The sequence below is a fragment of the Eutrigla gurnardus genome, assembly GCF_963514095.1.
Source record: "Eutrigla gurnardus genome assembly, chromosome: 18".
In the NCBI taxonomy this organism is placed as follows: Eukaryota; Metazoa; Chordata; class Actinopteri; order Perciformes; family Triglidae; genus Eutrigla; species Eutrigla gurnardus.
The window spans coordinates 14624320-14644924 of record NC_139929.1 but is presented as its reverse complement, the minus strand read 5'-3'; the positions used below and the strand labels follow the sequence as shown (position 1 = coordinate 14644924).

The 20605-nt window shown below is 44.0% G+C and overlaps 1 protein-coding gene across 2 annotated transcripts in view; it reads right to left on the bottom strand.

Moving 5' to 3' along the window:
• adarb2 (adenosine deaminase RNA specific B2 (inactive)) overlaps positions 1-20605 on the bottom strand; it is a 155125-nt gene that overhangs the window by 50007 nt on the left and 84513 nt on the right. Inside the window, exons 2-3 of one of the 2 annotated variants that reach the window (XM_084033743.1) lie at positions 3936-4022; positions 2048-3000 (exon numbers count right to left, since the gene is read on the bottom strand). In XM_084033743.1, coding sequence (XP_083889869.1) covers positions 2048-3000; positions 3936-4022 — 1040 coding nt within the window. The remainder of the gene's footprint in view (positions 1-2047; positions 3001-3935; positions 4023-20605) is intronic. The other variant, XM_084033744.1, reaches the window with a different exon arrangement.

The following is a 20605-nucleotide window of genomic DNA, read 5'->3' as shown; positions in this document are numbered from 1 at the left end:
AACCTGCTTTGTGCTTGTGACTTTTTTCATTTCTATACAACCACTGAGTTTATGAACATATTCTTTAGTAGAGCACAACATTGTTTATAGATCTAGATATAATTTCTCTCTAAATTGATGCATTTAACTTATACATGTACAAAATGAATGATGAAAATTTGTGATTCAAAAATATTGCAATTTAGGTTTGTTCCAATATGGTGCAGCTTATTGTATTTCAGATAGAACCATGTAATGCTAAGGTCAACCTCTAAGGGGGTTCATGCTTTATACCGTGCAGGGCCATTAACATCTTCTGAACAAATCTTTATCCTGCAACAGGTACAGCCAGAGGGAATTCTGGGAAAAGAGAATAGAGCAAGGTGGCACACATAATTTGGCGTATCACCACAGCATTTGCATTACCCACAGGCTACAGCTGGCAACCACTCCCACATCACGCTTCGCATCTGCAGCGTAGTCAACCACTGCCCATGCAATCAGTGCTTGGCAGGAGAGACTGGCTCCCGTGTGTGTGTGTGTGTGAGAGAGAGAGAGAGAGAGAGAGAGAGAGAGAGAGAGAGAGAGAGAGAGAGAGAGTGTGTGTATGTGAGCTGGAGGGTTTTACGTCCACGTTACGCAACAGATGCATCATGCCCTCAAACACACGGCAGGTCACATGTTTATTCCCACATGCATGCGTACATATCGTATGCACGCTTTTGTCCTTCAGTGAAAATAAAATATTTCTGGAGCCCGGCAGACAGCACGGCTGACTTTCAAGAAATTCCACAAGCGAGTGCTTTCTGGAACTAAACGGGTGCGGCAAATCCTCTTAAAATCCTTTTAGACACCGTGGCAGCAGGAAGAAAAATGAAAAAAAAAAGTTTCTCCCAGGCAAACGTGCAGGTTTGTTGGGTTGATGTCGCGCTCTGGGGAAGGACACTCTCGCCAGTTTATTTCTTCAAGGCTGGAAATGAATGTTAATACGACACACACCCTACCGGACGGGCAGGAGCACAATATGGTGGTGTGTGTCCACAGGAGTCTTCAAGGAAAGACCAGGGAGAGGACCATTTGGATGTGTGTGGATGCGGCCGAAGTTTTCCATCCGAGACTTCAAGTTTTGCACATTCTTTTGTGATGTATTAGGAAAGTAGAGGGGAAATGTAGAGTTTCACATTCAGCTGCCAATACACCAGTGACCCGGACCCGGCTTGGAAACAAGGCTTCTCTCTATGCAAACAATCGTAAACAACCAAAATCAGTGTGACTATCTACTCAGGGCAGTTTGACTTTCGATGAAATTCTTCTGCTGAAATGGAGTTTTAAATGGCTGTCAACAAGTGCCAGCCATTCCAGCCATGTCTTTAGGCTCTCCAATTTCCTCAAGTTTCTCAAAAACTAGTTTCCTGGCTCTGATTGCTATTTACATATTTGGGTAAATGAGCATGGGATTGGGCTCTGTGGTTTGTTTGTCGATTTGCTCTTTGCTTTTCTATCTCCTTTGGGCAACAGATTGAATTAATGTTTGTAGACACTATGATGCCACACATGAGGAAACAGGAGATCTTGCAAAATTACAAAACTCTCCCAATTACAGCTCTGCAAACACACAAGACTCTGGGAAAAAAAAAAGTAATTTGGGTGGCGATGCAGATTTCTCTCGTGTCAGAGGCACAAGGACAATAATTACCTTCATTTACATGCGTTTCTATTTAAAGAGACCAGAAAACAGATAGTGTTTACTCAACACCCGGGCTTTGCGACACACAAATACACCCATAATCCACATGCACACATATTCTGTAAGTTCACTGTAGAGACCTTTCCTGACACAAAGTAAATGCCAGCTTGCTTACACATATCTTTATCACTGCTGCCACTATTTCTCCTTCCATCCCTGCTCCTTTTAGCTCCTATTGCCTTTCCTCCTTAATTACTTGTTGGAAGGTGTTTGGCTTTTCGCTGCATGCCTGCTGTTTTGGTCATTACAGGCCCCTGTAGGAAGTGGAGCTGCTGCCAAAGCGTAGCAGAAGACAGGCGCTGGGGATGTGTCAGTACTCACCTGGGGTAAATGAGGACAGCTCTTCCTGCTGGCTTTGAGGCCCGTCCTCCCCTCGGGGGCTGTCCTGATGTTGAAGAGGGTCTGAAGAGCACACTGGGCCGCCTGGGTCTTGGCCAGCTTCTTGCTGCGACCGCAGCCTTCAAATATCCGCCCGTCCACTCGCACCGCCATCACAAAGCTGCGCAGCCTCCGGCCTTCAGCACGCTCCGAAAGGCAGGCGTAGCGCAGGCCCGGCCGGAGCTCATTGAGCAACGCCACGGGACTCTTGGGAGCCTCTGGCTCTGGAACAATCCCACCTAGCCTCTGCTGAGCCTGCACCATCAGGTCCAATGTGTGGCGAAGCAACCGTCCGTGTCTCAGCAACTCACTCGATAGCAGCTCGCTCTCTGCTGCTGAGTCGCAGAGTGAGAGGCCATCGGAGCACGCCGAAGACTCAAATTCCTTGAAGAGCGTGTCGGGGATGTCGGCCTGATCGGAGGTGAAGTCGGCCGAGGGGTTTGAGATGTTCCCCATGGCCAGGTGGGCCTGAGGAGCGTTGGGAAACTGAATGAAGGACTTGAGGGCCAGCTCGGCAGCCCTCATCTTGGCTTTCTTCTTGGTGGGGCCCGTGCCCTCGAAGGTCAGCCCGTTCACCTCCACGGCGATGGAGAAGACGGGAGCGTGGACCGGGCCCGTCTGAGACACCACGCGGTACTGCAGGCCTGGCCGGAGCTCATTGAGCTGCACCAAAGCATTCTTCGGTGCTTCAGACCAGGAGAGTTTCTTATAGATCAGGCGGAGCTGACACAGGTGGCCGTTGTTGTCCTCCTCCAGTGGCCGTTTTCTTTTCAGACCAGAGCTGGTGCTTCTTGCAGAGTCAGAACAGAAGAGCGACTGGCACTCTGCGGATCCTATGGAGCGGTCTTCCAAGTTCCCGATGTTACGGTTTTCCTTCACCTCTGCACTGCTGGTACCTGCACAAAAAACAACAAATACAATGCCACATGTCAAAGTGATGCAAAAAAAAAACCGAGGAGGAGAGAAAAAAAGCAATCATTACTGCGTGACACTCACATTTATCCTGGCTGAACAAAATGAATCAAGGAACAGCTCCCAGGCAAGATTGAGCCACTCGATACACAATGCAATGGTAATGAACAAATCTACAATCATCTCCCTGAGCCAAGACCACTTCATACCACGGGGCTCGATCACATTTAAGTGTTTTAAAACTCAAATCCCCTCAAAAAAAATGACGATGTTATCTGCCAAATCATGCTGTAATCTCCTTCCAGAAATGGTAGTGAATCTGTGTCGCAAGCGGGAAACATCGGCCGCTTTGGCCAATGCAAAGCATCAATCCTATTTGTGATGGTTGGTGGGGATCACGTCGAGGGGCAGACATTCCAAGAAAGGATAAAATGTCTGTAGCCTGCTTTATTTCACACTTCTATCCTCTGTGAGAGCAAAGTCTGAACAGCTGTGATACACTCTTCAGACCTAGTTACGGGGAAGTGGCGGCGTATTGCATTTCTGATGGGAAATGAACAAAAATAGGGTGTTCGGATTTTTGCCAGAAGAATGTTAATCGTGCGATGGGAGGCTGGGATCAAGCGCTGACGTTCCCTGGTGGACTGAGTCACATCGTAGATCATAGTGTATGCAGGCATGCGTGTACCTATCTGGTGACTTATTTATCACATGCACTCAAATCAAACATTCAAGAGCTCACTTTTGTAAGATAATAGAGATTTTAACACACAAGCTGACACCCGTGCGTAATCAAATAGGCCATTTGCCAAATAATTAATTATGTGGGTGACAGAGAGATCATTTCCATATTAGGCCTGCCACGGAGGGAATTAGCGCAACGTGCTGACAGAGAGAAAGAAAAGAGGCAGCAGCTTACTTAAACTGTCCTCGTCCTCTGTGCTGCTGGTCCCAGGGCTTATGTACTTGAAGGGAGCGATCAATGCCGACAGCATACTGACTTTCTCTGGAGGAGAGACAAGAGACACGCAGAGTCAACAAGAGGGCAGCGGCAGAGATGTTTTGATAGTTTTATCGATTAAAGGCACGGATCAGCGTCGGCCCAACACGGGGACGCAGATGGAACACAAGTGAGCGGCAGTATGCACACGGCGGCGTTTCCCTGCCGCCCCCCCCCACAGCGGATACAGGACGCATCAGGAAGCAAACACAAAGCTAGACACGCACATGCACACACACGGAAGACTTACAATGCAGCAATGACAAAAATCAAACAAAGAAATGAGGTAAATACAATATTGGGCCTCATGCAACAACATTTGTATTCTTATCCGAATAGTTTTGAGAGTTTTGTGCATTTCATTCAACAAATCTCTTAACTTGACAAACTTTTTCGTGGTACATGCTTCGTATGTGACACAGATATCATACGGGAGAATACAGTGTACAGTGTATTATAGCCTACGTAATGATTTCAGTGAAAATTTCAGTGAAAATAGTCCGTACATATCAAAGAGAAAATACTGAAAATAAAATATTGAAAAAAACATTGAAAATAGAAAATTGTCAAATGCTACAACAATAAAAAAAATCTGCCTTGTACCTGCTCATGAAAACGAATACTCAATGCTATCTTCACTTTGTTTTTATTTGATTTTAATGTGGTGTGGAAGATTCATGACACATTGTAAAAATACAAAAAGCAAAATATTGTTCATTCAAGCATGTTTTTGAACTTCTTATGACAGTAAAAGAACACATTAGAAGGAAATGTATTAAACAATGATAATTGTCTTTCATTTTAATTAAATATTTTTATTTCAAAACACACACGCACGCACGCACACACACACACACACACACACACACACACACACACACACACACACACACACACACACACACACACACACACACTTGTTGATGAACTTCCTATCTTCATCAGTGCTAACTTGTGGACGGTGGCTTTTCTCCTCTTCCTCCCTGGGGTCCGCTGCCATCCAGGTGTGCGTGTTGTTTACACTATGAAGGCCTATTAGGACCATTGCTTGGTCTGGTGCGCACCATGCAGCGCTGAGCAGAATTGACAGACCAGTCTGGCTCTGTAATTACACCCCCACTCTCTTCCCAACACCAGCTAATGATCAATAAAAGAGAGAGGTGAGAGAGAAGCAACAAGACGGAGGAAGCGGAGGTGAACAGAAGTAGGAAGAAGCAAGAGGAGGAAGACGAGCTGGAATGAGCAGATGTGGGTAGTGAAAGGTTAGAGGGCGAGCCTGAGGTCAAGACACCCTCCGAGCTCCCTGCTGTCTCTCCACCGCAGTCCTGGTGCAGGACTCGAGCCCGGGGCAGCGGCAATTTCACGGAGCTAAACGCTGCATAAACGGAGGGCACATTACAGTGCAATAAACATGTTTTGATAAGAGCGCAAGGTTGTGAATGAGCTGGGCCCCCGGTGCTCTCTCTGCCTCTCCTCACAGCTCAACAGCACAAGAGGGGCTCAGTGAGTCAGTCTGACACACATGGATACACTCTAAACACTGAGGCTGGAGCCCTGCTAGTCCACGTGGGACACCAGCACAATGCGAGCATTTGCATTCTGACCTAATTACGGACTAAAGCCCAACACAAGCAGCAATTTGGCCCTAAATGGCTCCCTCGGCCAACAGGGTCATTATCCAGACCATTTTCAGTCTACATTGTTTTTTTAAACCCCTGAAGCCCTTTTTTGTAGAACAAAACAGGGCCGCCTGGACGCGTTTACTAAAGTGGTAGAAATAGAGAGCTCTTAACTCAACCTTGCATTTGTGTACAAATATCTAACCAGCTCCTTTGTAGCCTGAGAAACAAACGTTCACACTGAGTATGAAATTACAGGCAATTAACACACAGGAGTGTAAGGTTTCACACTGCAGCCTGATTGCCTGTCATGTATATTTGATTATCCTGTTTTTGCTGAGGGGGTCTGAACCACCCACTCAACAGCCTCTGCCAAGTCAGAGGAGCCACTGGGCAATGAGATACCGATGCATGGTGTGACCAGATGCACACAGTATGTACGATATATCACGAGCATCAGCACACGTATTCTGCTGAGAATCAACTGTCAGAACATCACATCTACAGGTTTCTGCACACGGAACAGAAGTGAGCAGTTTGATATCTTATTGATCACGTCTTCTCATCCCAGTAAGACCTACAAAAGCCAGTTCATCTCTCCCATCCACTTCAATGAGTGGCAGGTTTGTACATCTGGTTGCCAAATGTGACCAGAGATGGTTTATCAGTTTGACTTCAATGACAAGAATTCTATTAATGAGATTATATAAATGCATGTAACACTCTCTCTCTTTCTAATCAGTGCTGATGTGCATTAATGTCCTGCCAAGTCAAAAGACTTCCAGCAGGTAGACAAGACTAAAGCTCCATTTAAACCTGGCATTAACGTGTGATCTGGATCTGGGGAAGGGAACAACCGATGTTAAACACGTTGATTTTAACGACAGCCAGCACCGGAATGTGGGCAGAATCAGAATGAAATGAACAGCAGGTGTAAATGGGGTATAAGAGTATACAGCTAAAGCTAAATGCTAACATCAGCAGCCTGACATCAAAGCCTCACAATTAAATTAAAGTTAACATGCTGATTTCAAGCAGGTTTATCTTGCTCACAGTTTAGTTTGGAATGTTAGCTCGCTAACATTAGCTAATTACAACAAAACAAGGCTACAGGCTGAGGGCGTTATTTCGTATTGCAATTTACTTTGGATGATTAATATGTACAAAACATCATGACACTCAATTCAGTAATAATTAGTCCCTAATGTCTATACATAGAATTTACATTCATATGCAGAATCAGCAGGCGGCACTGTAATAGTGACATAATGACATAATCAGGCGTTGGTTGTATGAAGGTAAACCGTCCGTGTGGAGAGCAAAAGAGGCCGGAATGCATTCTGGGAACCCGTCAGCTATCATCTAACGATGACTTTCTATTGGTTTGAAACCAGCTTGTAAATTGGGGACTTGGGAAACAATCCAGTCGTACACGTCACGTCTCAACTCTGGTAAACAATAAGCAGCGCACTGAAGAGGAAGTCTTGGCTCGGATCCCCGCTGGCTGCACCTCGACCCTCCATCGTCAGACCAATTACCGCCACAAAAACTCATTCTCTACACTATCCTCAATGACGCTCCTGTGTCAGACACATCACTGAACCTGAATGCACCATCATATTATGTATTCAGAGCATTTCTCTTTATGAAGATTACAAAGTTCACAGTCACAACGGAGTGTTCGATTCGAGCTCTTTGAGGTACGTGTGATTTCAAAGTAACAACAACAAAAAATTCTTCTCGCTTTCAATGGGCCGCAGTTCATTTCAAATGTCTCAGGAAGTAGCTATTGAGTAGAAAAATACCATCATGTTTTCAATAACGGCGATGCTGAATCAACGGCGCGGTGGTAAGCAGTGCAGTTTAGAGGTCATCCTTGAAATGCCACCTCTGATCGTTTTTTGATAGGTTTATGAAGCGCCGGCACAAACACACTTCACTCTGATTTATGAGTGAGCTGCGTCCAACGTCGGAGGCAGTTGTGTTAGTAGTTTACAGTATGTAGTGTGATTGATTTTCCCGGAGAGATGCAGCACATTTTCCTGCTTTTTAAAGGAAAAACTGTGCATGAGATCTCACACAGTCTGATGCTGTAAAAACATCATCACACCAGCGGCCCTAAAAATTGCCGATAACCAGTTGGAAATGGAAGCAGAGTTTCCAGGAAATATTGTTGTAATTTGAAACTAATTAAAGGACAGATTTCCTCTAAACAGCTAAACCCAAACAAATATGCATGCATAATGGTTAAACTGTATGCTAATTTGTTGTCTTACTTTCTTCTTCTTATGCTAATTTGTGTTTTTTTTAGTTCTATTAAGTTTTAAATAACCCCAGCCCAGTGACCTTACATGATGTCTGAATTGAATTTGGTGGATTTTAATTGAATAAAGTGAATTTACAATGTTTTTGTTTCACTTTAAAGCTGAGAGGAGAAAAAAAAAGCTGCCTGGTACAAAGTTCATGGAACCCACCAATCACCGCCGCTGATGTGGACATTGTTACCTTACATGCCCTTCACGCTATCTGTCATCCATCCCTTCTTATTCCCCAGCCAGCCGAATGGATGAGACAATGCATGCCAATAGTCTCCATCCCCCACTGCACCAGGACACAGTGAGAGGAGACGATGCTCGATCTCATTTGTTTCCACCGCACAAAGGCGGGGAGGCAGAGGAGGGCCAGGTTAGATAGGGAGAGCCTTGGCAGGTGGCCATACACTCCTGATAGTGACAACACTGGTGATGGTGTCCATTCAAAAGGAGCTAGAAGAGGCCGTCTCCTTGCACTTCCTGTATCAGTTTTAAGGAGAGGGTAATGAGCCCAATCAGATTCCCCCATGGCTCAGCATGACCAATGGGTCAGATGAGTCTCTCTCTTCTGAACACGTACGTGCATGCTTACAATTCATCAGTTCTTTTTAAGGAAGAAAGTACATCCTTTTCTTTCTCTACAGTTTGGTTTCCTTGATTCCTCTTTCCTTAAGTGTTAAATGGGAGGTAAAATTATGGGAGAGAAAAGGCTGCAGTTAAGGAACAGTGAGCCACCCACAGACTGTGAATGAATGGTCTATCGCAATGTCACCTATTGGTTTGTGACCACGGTTTTGAAGCCCAGAGTTTGGCATTTTGGGTGGATCTGATGAACACAAGCGGCAGAGCAGCACCCTGAGCAGCAACCTTACTGGATCTGGATCCATCTGGATTCTGGTGTGAAGCTGTTAACAAAGGTTTGCTTCATAATTCAAGGTGAACAGTGTTAAAGTCATCTTCGTAGACCTGTCAATCACAAGGTTGCTTCACCTCCTTTACCATCTATTTGACTCTAAATGGACCTAAATGGTGTTGAAAAAGACTTGAAACTAGAGATTGTGACCCATAAACTCGTGTTTACTGCGGTAACACTGAGTGTAACTGAGGAGTCGCCCCCTAATGGCCAGATAGAAATAATGCAAGTTTAAGGCACATCGGCCTTGGCTTCACTTTTCAGAACAGATTGGCGCCTGGATGCACCTAAATTCAGTGGTTAAGAACTGTGACTGCACTGTGAAGGTGAATTTAAAGAGTGACTGCACACTTACATGTTTTTAAACTATGACCACTAAATGATGTGACTGTTCTGTGATAAAACACAGCAAAGCTGGTGTTAATCTTGACATTTCTGACCACATTTAGAAAAATCTGCATTTCATGGTTGAAAATGGCCATGAACATCCCATCTACTGTTTGAAATCAGGATTAATTATGTGGTGGGCTGATGCTGCGTAGCAGCTTCATTTTTAGAAAACACTGATCCACATCGAGGGAGGACCCAGATTTCTAAAGTTGTGACGATTGTTTTATTCTTAATCAGATTCAGTTTGTTGCCACTCAAGATTTTTGTACATTTTCCAAAATCATAGTCTAAAGTTAATTATATTTGCAGGCAAATTCTGCGGCTTACTATATCAGTCCAACCAATAGCCCATTAGGATGGAATATACAAAAGCACAACTTCATTGAAGGAAATTCCCCATGCATGGGGTAAGCATAGTTAGGGCTGAATTGAAGTTATGTGTGTGGTGAAGTCTGCGATATATATACAAGCAGAATCCTATTCCTCCTATGGTCCCTCAAGCTGCAAGAAACGACTTCCCTGCAGCGATCGTTTCACACTGAATCAGTTTTTCTTTCAGTCTTTTCCGGTTGGTTGTCTCATATTTGTATTTTCCATGTTTGCAAAATATTGCGTTGTATTGGAAGCAGGTGTGCTCGTTCGGATGATGAGAAGTCGGTGTCCGTGTCCGTTCTCAGCATCCTCTCTCTGTTTCTCCCTTTAGCGCTAAAAAAACAAGGAGATGACAAACGCATCGAGGCTCCAACTTGTTTTCCTCCTCTATACTCTCCTCTATATCATCACTCACTGATAGAAGATATCACATTTGTGGCCCTACATGTATGTCAAGAGCCTTAGCTACAGCTTACAGCGACCCTATGTTTACAGTCTGGTCCCTGAAACGGCTGTTATCATGGGGAGGTGCTTATCTTAATCACATACAGTTGATTTAAATGACGACATCTTGTTGAATTTGGCTTCATACTTTTGTGTCAAAAATAAGGGGCAGTAATGCTTACAGGTTTTCCCTCTATCGGCCCCACAGATCACCTATTCTGTATCAGTATCAGCTGCTTACAAATGTTTACTTTGGTGTGTCAATTGAGATTTTCATCTGAGATGAAAATGTTCTGTCTGTTGTTAATGGATGTAGTTTTAATGTTACTTTAAGAACTTCACTCTGAACTTAAGAAGTAAAGTGGAGGAGTTCGTTATGCTGCTCTTCTCTTCATCTCACGTGTGTTCACTTCATAAGATGCATACAATAAGACTTCAGGTTGACCCAGCAGAGGGAGGTTGGTGACTTTGTGGCTTCAGGACCAAGCTGCATTAGATGGGTGCCCCCGCTGGATAGAGCATGGAACTGCAGCGGAAGGTGAGAATGTGGACTCTTATCTGCTGTTTGCCTTCCTTCCTGCAAATTTTAAATTAATTCAAGGCATTCAGTCTCTCAGCTCACTTTTTTTTTTGTTGCATTTTTCAAAAACGATGCAGTGGGTGGAATTAAGTTCAGACCCGTTATTGAAGTAACACTCTGAATTTCATCTCCAAACACGAAACCACAAAGGGCGCTAGCATGAGACCAATTTACAGAGCGTTCTGTGCGTATTTACACCTAACATGTTTCGACGCGTGTGATTTCTCAGGTTTTCTTGATGTCGACCTCGATACATATTGACTGTTGTGTGAAAGTGTTAGCCTGGGAGACCTGTTCAACGCACAGTGATAATTACTAACAGGAGTTTTTTTCTCCTCCAGGCTCCGGTAGCTTCCACCTGTCAAACGTGTGAGCGTTCCTCTGCAGGAAGAAGTGTTTTAATTGAGTTTGCAGTTTGTTTGTTTTCTTACTTTTCTTGTTGCGCATATACCGAAGCAACATTAAGTAAACCATAGTGAACAGGGAAACGAGGAAATAGAAGAACATGAATGCATTTGAATGAAGTAGCACTTGGACAGAAAGTGGAGAAGGAGGGATAGATGGAGTAGAACGGAGGTAGAGGGATGTATTGGCACAGACTGATGGATATTTAGCACCTGATTAGCGGCACTGAGGACAGAGTAGCCAGGCCATCTGCTTTACATTTGCTCCCCTGGACGTGACTCTCCATCCAACACACTGACCCTGCACGTTTGTGTGTGTGTTTTTTGTGAGCAGATGTTTGCGTTGGGCCCAGAGTAACGCCAGCTTCATCGCCTATAATTCTGCATATAAATACACATCGGCAACATGGCGTGCGTGTTATGACACGAGGTTCACTTTCTGTTTTTTTTTTACGAGCGGCGATGTGTCGCTCTCCCCCCGGGGCCGAGGCATTGCTTTTTCATTTAACCGCGTTAGACACTGCATGTGTCACACTCTTTGATACCGAGGCTGATTAAACTCCTCTGATATTAACACATCGCATTTCATTTTAATCCCACGTTTTCTCTCATTTGATGTGTGTAAACAACAATCTTCACCTTCTATTATCACAATTATAACAGATGATGAGATACAAAAAAAATATAGATTTTGTTTAATGTAGAGAAAAATAAATAAATAGCCAATGCCAGACTCTTAACAGGGATTTGATAGAGTATAATCACCTAAATAAATGTATACACCTAAAGACATGATTATATGCAGAAATTGCATTTAAGTTATTAGAAGAACTAAGAATGACGACCTGCCTGGCTCTCCTTCATGATGTCACAGTTGCAGCTTCGTGAGGCTGATTGTCATAATGAAGAAAAACAATGAAGTCTGGTTTCAGCGCCAGTGAAAGAAGACAAAAGCATTTGTTTTTGTAAGTTGACTAATCTCACAGCACTTGCCAAGAATCAGGCAGCATTATCTCGAAATGACCTGAGAGACTCAAATACTCCTGCACCGCATATCATAATCATTCTGTTGTAACACATTGTACAGTATGTGTGCACTTTATTGATTTAAAAATAGTTTTATTAATTTGATTCTCAAAAAAAAAAGTTTTTCATTTTTGCTGTATTCTATTGATATCTGCTGCAAATACTACACCTGAGCTCCGCTGTGCTACACTATATAATGCAATAAAAGATAAGATCCAGCAGAGCCCTTTTGAATTCATAGGCAGTGCTGGCAGCGAGGGCTACTTTACTCAGAGTGAAACTCAGGCGGCCGCCGAATGCAACGCCGTACTGGAGCGTAGAAAGAGGAGAACTGGTGGACATTGAATTGTTTAATCATATTGTGGCACAGGGGGGGGATTTGATGCCACTTTTTTCTCTTCTTCTTCTGCTATTCCATTTCCACAGCGAGACACAGAGAACACTTGTGCTGCCTGAGAGGCGACTTGCCACGGTTGAGTGTCATTGAGTAACCTGCTCAGAGCGCGTGATGGCCTCCCGCCGGCCGGCGCCGAGGTTCAGTGGGGCTTATGATCACGCCGAGGCTCGGCCTTGGCGACCGCCGCCTAACGCCATCTCACGTCTCCTCAAGCACTCACCTCCGAGAGCCTCAGCGTGGGGAGGATACCGTCACCATGAAAGCTTTTTAATGTCATATCTCATGCTTGAACTGCAAAAGCATGGCTTCTTAAGCAACATAAAAGAAACCCCATACATTTTTCAACCGTGTGTTTCTACCCGCGTCTCGCACCTTGAATAGAAAGTACGGCGCCTTCGCGTTTGACTCCAAAAGCTTTTAGCGCTCAAATAGCAGCATCTGAACAATGGTACCTGAGAGTGCTGCAGGGGCTTTTCTGGAAAGAGTGCGGGGTAAATAAACACACGAGCAACGCGTCATCCTCCAAATGAACCTGTTGAAATGTCAGCGCGGCCTGGAGACGGAGTAGGGGATGCTGTCACCACTCCTTCCCTTCCAATACCTTCTGGCAATTAAAAGCAAACATCCATGACTTTTTTTTTCTTCTTCTTCAAAGTTCCACACGGATCACGATCACCACCCGATAAGTGGAAGATTTAATGCGCTCTCACTCCCCTCCTTAACAGAATATTAATGCAGGCTGCCATCCATGAGAATGACTCATTTACACGCGTGCCGAGGAAGTCGAGGACTCAACCCTGGATGAGGCTTGTCGCCTCGCTCGTTTGATAACAAGCACTCGGGTGTATTTACAAGGCAGAGCGAGTGAGATAAGTCTGCGGTGTAATGACACTAAGCAGGTCAGGAATGTCTCTGCCTCTCAGCGTGTTGTTGCTCATCCGCCTCCTACGGTTATCCCTCTTCCTGTCAGCCGGCTACACCTCGTGTGCAGCCCCCCCAACGCCGCACAACGCTGTCATCGGCGCCGACGCAAAGCATGAATATCAAATGCTGTCGCCATTCTCTGGTTTGACTTGTGAAGCCTTTTTTTTTTTCTTTCATTGCATTCATGTGCTTGGAGCTGAAATCCATTCCTTACAGCGCCGTAGGAAACAGAGGACACATGGCGTTGCGTCGGATCTCCAATACACTCGCACTCGGGCGGTGATGTGACGTGAGCTCCAATCTAAAAGAGTGTGCGGGAGCCAATCGGTAGGTGTGAGGTTAGGTAGAGCTCGGCCCTGCAGTCTCAAACAGCTAGAGCTGGAAAGCAACACTCACAAAGGCAGAGGGAGGAAAAACAGCTGAATGGAGGGATTCAGTGCCGCTTATTAAACATACAAGTTGCAGGGCTGAAAGAAATGTCTCACTTTTACTTTCACTTTCATACGCCAGCTAACCTATTTACCCCGCATCCTATTTAATTACCATCCATTCATTACTCTACCTGCATCCTGTCCTTTCCTGCTAAACAGCCTCCCTTTCTCCTCTCATCAAATAAACCTGCCAGCCTCCGTGCGATCTTCCCCTGAAGTGTTTTATGCCTCACATTATGACACATATAATCAGGCTGGCTGTTTGCACTACTTTGTTCAGCACAAATTGCTGCACCGATGGTCACGGCGAAGCACAGATGGGACGTGGACAGTTTTTCATCGGCTGTTCCGTACCAGAGAGCCCAACACATCTGGTATGCAGCGAGAAGCATCTTTGCACTAATTTGTTTGTCACTATACATTGAAGGGACTATCTGTCATCCTGCCATGCTTTGGTTGCCGCACGATGTTTGAAGAACATGGCTAGTCATAAGTTTCAGGCAGCCCGGCTGGCCACTCGGGACTCGCTCACTGGAGCCATCTGACTGCTGGAACGAAGGCGACAAGGGAGGGAAGGAATAGGATGCAGATGAGGAAAGGAAAATCAGAAAGGGAGGGGGCAGGCTGTAGTTTAAAGCAGCTCCTATTGTCCGAAACAGAATAAAACATTAAAGAATAAAAACATTTTACATTTAGGGTGAACGGTTGTGGGACTATCTGGATCCTGCTTTTTCAAGCCTTTCTGTACGATTCCTGAGTAGGAAGAAAAAAAGACTGTGATGGATGCAATCTGACAGCTCATAATATCCCCTTTCCCATTCTATGCTCTACATTTAGGGTGGTTATAAGGCAATTAAAGAACTGTTTGATGTTGATGCATTCAGACTTGGAAATTAAGGACCAGTCTGCTGGCTTGTTAGTGGACGGCGTCGGTCTTCGTGTTCACCTTTACACCAGCGGACAATATAGCTTCGCTGGGAAGATCTACTTTGTTATACAGACAGGAAGTATTATGAACCTAGCTTTGCGTAAATAGACACTTCTGAGGATATTTTTTTTTTCTTCCAAAATACAATAAAAGCAGGATGGGGGACAGGCAAAGTGGGGCTTCTGAGTGAAATGTAAATGGCTCAGTGCTTGCACAGAAATCTATTTTTCAGGGAGAAAAAAAAAAACACTTATCTGTCGACAAGCACTTTCCCTGGCTACTTAAGAATGACATTAATGTTGCAAGGAAGGATGACGCCGTGGTAATACTGGCTGCAAAGGGACTCGGAAAGTTCCAGGGCACTCATCTTAGAAACATCAGTTTTACCTTTACGTAAATTGAAAAGGAAAGAGCTTTGGGATTTTTTTCTTAGAGCGTGTGTTGGCCCAATCTGGTCCTAAGTAACTTAAAAACATTTTCCAATTTACCCAATTGCATTTCGAAAATGACATAAAAGCGTAGAGCAGGAAAATGTGATTTCCTGAAATTCAATGGACTGAATTTAAAGTTTGAAATGGAAGGTTTTTATCAGTTGACACAAGCAGGGGAGACAGTATGTTCTCTGGCGGATTATCCACATGCATAGTGTTCTCAAATCATATTCAAACATTAGGAAAAAATAAGGTTGAAATCTCTCATATGCCCACACACACACACACACACACACACACACACACACACACACACACACCGGTCACTGAATAATTGTGCATTTAAAGGCCTCAACGGAGGAACCTGTTGCCTCGGCTCGCGTGTTGCATTCAGGATCACATCACCGTACAGCTGGTTTAATGCGCATCTCGTCCAAAAAAAAGAAAAAAGAAGAAGAATCGCCTTCGCATGAAGCAAATGTACAGCGAAGCGGAAAGGGAGAGAGAAAAAGAAGATATATTTAGTGGTTCTCACAATGTCACCGATTTCGGAGAAGTGTGCTGAATAATGGAGCGGGAGAATGTGGGCACGCACACACATTAAAAGGCTTTTCGCTGTTTCCCTTTGATTCGGTGCCACTGAGATGAAGGTGTGTGTTGTGTCATCACGGAAGCACAATCTTTAATGTTCCCTGTCCCCGAGTGCTGGAGCCGTATCTTCCCTATCGCCGTGTTTTTCAAAGCTTTAATTCTCTCTGGCAGATAAGCAATGATATCCTATTGACCTAGAAAAAGGTTCATGGTGGCAGTCAGTCGAAGGTCTTTCATTTACATTTTGAGTGTGACCCAAAAAACCACGTAGTACCGCTGTTCCTTTATTATCACGCTGTACAACGACATCACATTAAAGCCCAGCGGTTGATCGCAATACCAACGAATCAATTAAACATTAGGTCTGCCAATTGTGTAGTTCTTCCTTGATTAACATCAATTGAGTCTATTAAATGTCAGGAAATAGCTAAATATATCTTTTACGGTTTCCAACAGCTTAAGGAGACATCTTTGAAGTGCTTCCTTGATCTGAGCAACAGCCAAATCCCCTTTACTTAAAGTAAATATTGGCATTTATATATGCATTTCAGACATAATATGTCTGAAACGGGCCCCACTACTCTCCTTATTTAAAGCCCCCTTCCACCCACTAATGAGTTTATGAGCTTATTGTCACTTAATCTAGACGTTTGAGCTTCGCTGAGCAGAATTATGTTTGTTCAAAGTTTCACACTAAAGGGATGTTTGTACATTAATATGCTGATGGAGGAAAGTTTCTCTCTTCTAACCTCTAATCTGTGTGGGGAAAAAAAGTGTGAAGACACGGAGGAAGGGCCACTAAAGTAGGAGACGTCTTGCGTCTCGCAGTACAACTTTTGAAACTGAGGCAATGTGCATATTCAAGCTAGCACCAAACATTAGGAGTTAAATTCCCAGTTATGGTAGGTAGCATTAAAACCCAAGTAAGAGCGTTGAGCGGCAATCACACTGCATTTAAACGAGCGACAGAAAGGAGCTAATGAAGCCGAACATAGCGAGGCAAACGTCACATGGAAGCAGAAGTGACGATTATTCTGAGGGGGCATCATACAGCCTCATCCCCACTACTCCAAAAACCACTGCCATTCACCAAACCCTTCCCCCCCTCACCTCCCGCAAGCATGGAACCCACGAGCCGGCACCACCTTCCCGCCAGCAGCAGTGGCTGGATGAATGATGAGTAATCGTGGAGGAGAGCGAGGTCATTATCGAGATGTGGAAGTTGGAATACCGGAGGCTTCATTTGTGCCGCATTCACCACTCCTTTTGACTTTGAAGTGTGCGGCACACCTGACTCTTAGTGATCGCTTCCGCCTCGTCTTTTTGGAGCTAAAGCAGGCTGATCGTTCAGTTTTTTTGAGAAGGCCCTCCGCGACGCTCCCCAAGATGCTGGATGGAAGCAATGTGGGGGGTTACATGTAACGTTGGTGGGTTTGTGTGTCTAGCGGTGTCTTGCCCACAGTGTTTCTCTTTGCAGGCATGCGAGAGAAAGTTTCAAAATGAATCAGGAATAGCTCCTCAATCATCACACTAACACGCATATGTGGTCTCATTTATAGGTTATGAAGCAAAGGAAGTTGAAAATAAGAGAAAATAGAGAAGCAAGGAAAAAACTTTAAATGAATTTCAGAGGCAATAACCATTAAAATCAAGATCCCACAATGTTACAACTGAAAGTCTTCTCCCACTCTTTGCCATCAAATGTAACTACATTTAATGACAATGCAGTAAAAAACAACATGTATGACAATCTATGAAGATGGTTTCTGTGTTTACACAGTTTACAGTTAACTTAACATGTTTAGTTTACTTATTAGGCTCAATGGTGAGAGGTTGCTAGTGGTTACAGTATTATGAGTGTTTATTGATTGTTCCATCTTTGCTTTTTTTTATACTCGAATGTCCCATCCAGAGAGCCAACAGCGTGAATATGTTAAAAAAGAGCACATTCATTTCACAAAGGAATCATCCTGCGTTAAGGCATTCATTGTGAATAAACATGATCAAGATGTGTCTGAAGATCTCCATCGTATACACGTATACAAACCAGTACCAGGTCTGTTGGGTTAGACAGGTTAAAGGGACAGTTCACCCCAAACTAAAATACAAATACATTTGGGGTGAACTGCCCCTTTAAGACATGGTGCAGTTTAATTCTCGGTCTATTTTTGGAAACATTCAACAGCATTAGTATTTTGACGTTTCCTTTCAGTGGTCCTCACATACACCCACACTGCATCAACATGTCTTACTCATTTGCGCACGGCTGAATCACCTCCATGATACCAGGCCTGGTTGCTAGGAGACCTGTGATGCAACTCTGAAGCTTTATCACAACATTATTATTTCCAAGAGAGGTGTTTTAAATGCGGGAGATATCAAACTCCCCCTGCAGCCCTGCGTGCGTGTGTGTGTGTGTGTGTGTGTGTGTGTACTGTTTCCTCCCTCTGAATCACTTGGTTTCATATTCTTTGACTAAAAGTGGATAGCTCTTATTTCACAATGCCACACATTTATTTCAAGGCTGTGCTTGTTTGTGAAGTACAAAGAAAAGTGTGATCAGGTGAAAACTGATCAAACAAATAAAAATATATATATAAAACACCTCAGAGGAAATGTTTAAGTCTTCCACTTCTTCCACAGAGTAAATAATGGGATCAGAGATGTTATCCGCTGTCTGTGCAGGCAAAGCATTCTGCTTCTGGTGCATGACCCAAAACAGACAAGCCCATGAAATGGAACACCAGCTTAGTATTGCTTGAGTAGACTCTAAGGCGTGGAAACAAATGGAGTTTGGCACTGCTAGCCAACGTAGCTGTGTATGATACAGTGTGTCCTAAATGCTCTCTGACAGTAACACAAGCCTTTGTCTGCTTAGATACACACGGCGATACCGATCGGGGGCGGGACTATATTCTTCCAGCCCGTACTGTAAGTTTTGCGAGGCCGTTTGATTTGTTTGAGTTATTTTCTCTGCATCTGTGGAAATAACATCCTACGTTGCGGTTTGTTGTTTATAAATGATTTATTTCAGAATGAAAAATAGAAAAGCAGAATGAGAAGAGTAATGAATGAACGGAACTGTGATCACGACTAACGTCAGAATCTCTCTGTCAGGTTTACACTTCCACAATGTAGGCAGATGTTATTTGAGGTTTTTGAAAGTCTGTTCTTTATTTCCACGTCTTCTACACGGATCATGAGCCGATGAGGATGTTGACTTGCCGCTGTCATGCAGCTTTAGCTTCAGTCTTTTCATGATGTTTTATAAGTCAAGCAAGAGTACAGCTGTCATTTCAGGGAAGAACATCCATGGTCACCGGTTAGTCATTTGAAGCCTGTTTTGGTCCACCTCTGTCTGAAATATGAACAATTGTTGAAAAAAATGACTACATTTTATTTTTTAAGATTTTAAGGTTTCATGAACTGGCTGCAGGCTGAACTTCCTGTTCTGAGAAAAACATAGTAGCTAATAATAAAGGTAATAATTCCAATTGTATTAATGATCATTGGAATCGCTGCCTTTGCTCTGTGCTATCGGCTGGCTCTGTCTGTGTGCATGCTCCTGTAAGCCGCTCTACCTGGCTGCCTGTCGCACCCTGCCTGTCAGAGCGACTATCTACCTATCAATCTGTGAGTGTGTCCGCCTGCGTGTGGTGATAAGGAGCCGTGGGTGTCTGTAGCCCTGACACCAGCTGATTTATGCCGGCCTCTTTCCCTTTAGGGGGCCCGATTTGTGAGAAAATCCCCAACGAGTCATGCTGACTTTGTGTGCAGAAGTGTGTGTGTCTGTTTGCCTGGCTGTTTGCGTGTGTGTGCCGTGCCGAGCTCGTCTGTCAAAACAAAGATGACAGGGAGCTGTAACTCTTTTATTGCCATATTTCAACTCCTGTACATCACTCAAACCTGATTTAATATTTGAGTTGCATCTACAAAAAAACAACGTAAAGGGAACGCGTTGGTTTACAGGAACACGTTGGAGTCTGCCGCCCACGTGGGGGAAATCAATAGGCAATAAAAGATAAATGAGTAAAAGCAGAATGTATTGCCCACTCAACTTAAAAGATGATGACCTCCACCTAAAAGCACACGGTTCAAAATTCATATGAGAAACAGCCTGAAATCTGTTTCCCAGCATGTCTTTCACATTTTATATTATTCAATCGATTTCCATGATTCTTGCTCAGCTTTCTACAAATCTATAAAAACTATTCACTATTAACCCCCAACTGTATACACACAAACACGCCTAAAAGTAAGTCCTACATCTGTGGCTGTATGCCTCCACAGACCAGTCAACATTTATTCAATTCATCATATGATTCAATTCATATTTTACATCTGTGTAAAATATGATTTTTTGAGTTATGGGCAAATACGTGTTTAATGAGGTCACAATGACCTTCGTCCACCAAAATCTATAGTCAAGGTTTTCCCCAGATATCACGAGAATGGGACAGATCACAGTGACCTTGACCTTTGACCCTCTGATCAGTTCAACCATGAATCCAATTGGATGTTAATAGCAAATTTGAAGAAATTCCCTCCAGGCCGTCATTGAATATCATGTTCATGAGAGCGGACCGGACAGACAGACAGACAGATGCACAGCCAGGAAGCATAATGCTCGGGGCCACGGCCGTCTCCAGCATGGAGGCATAGACATAGATATGAACAGAAATGACATTAAAGCACCGATATGAGTACAGTTTGTAATGTTTCATCAGATAACCCTCACTGCCTGATTGTAAATCATCTTCTTCTGCAATGGTTTAACCATCCTTTGCCTCAAGCACCCAACTGGAGAACTAGCACCACTGACTGTTT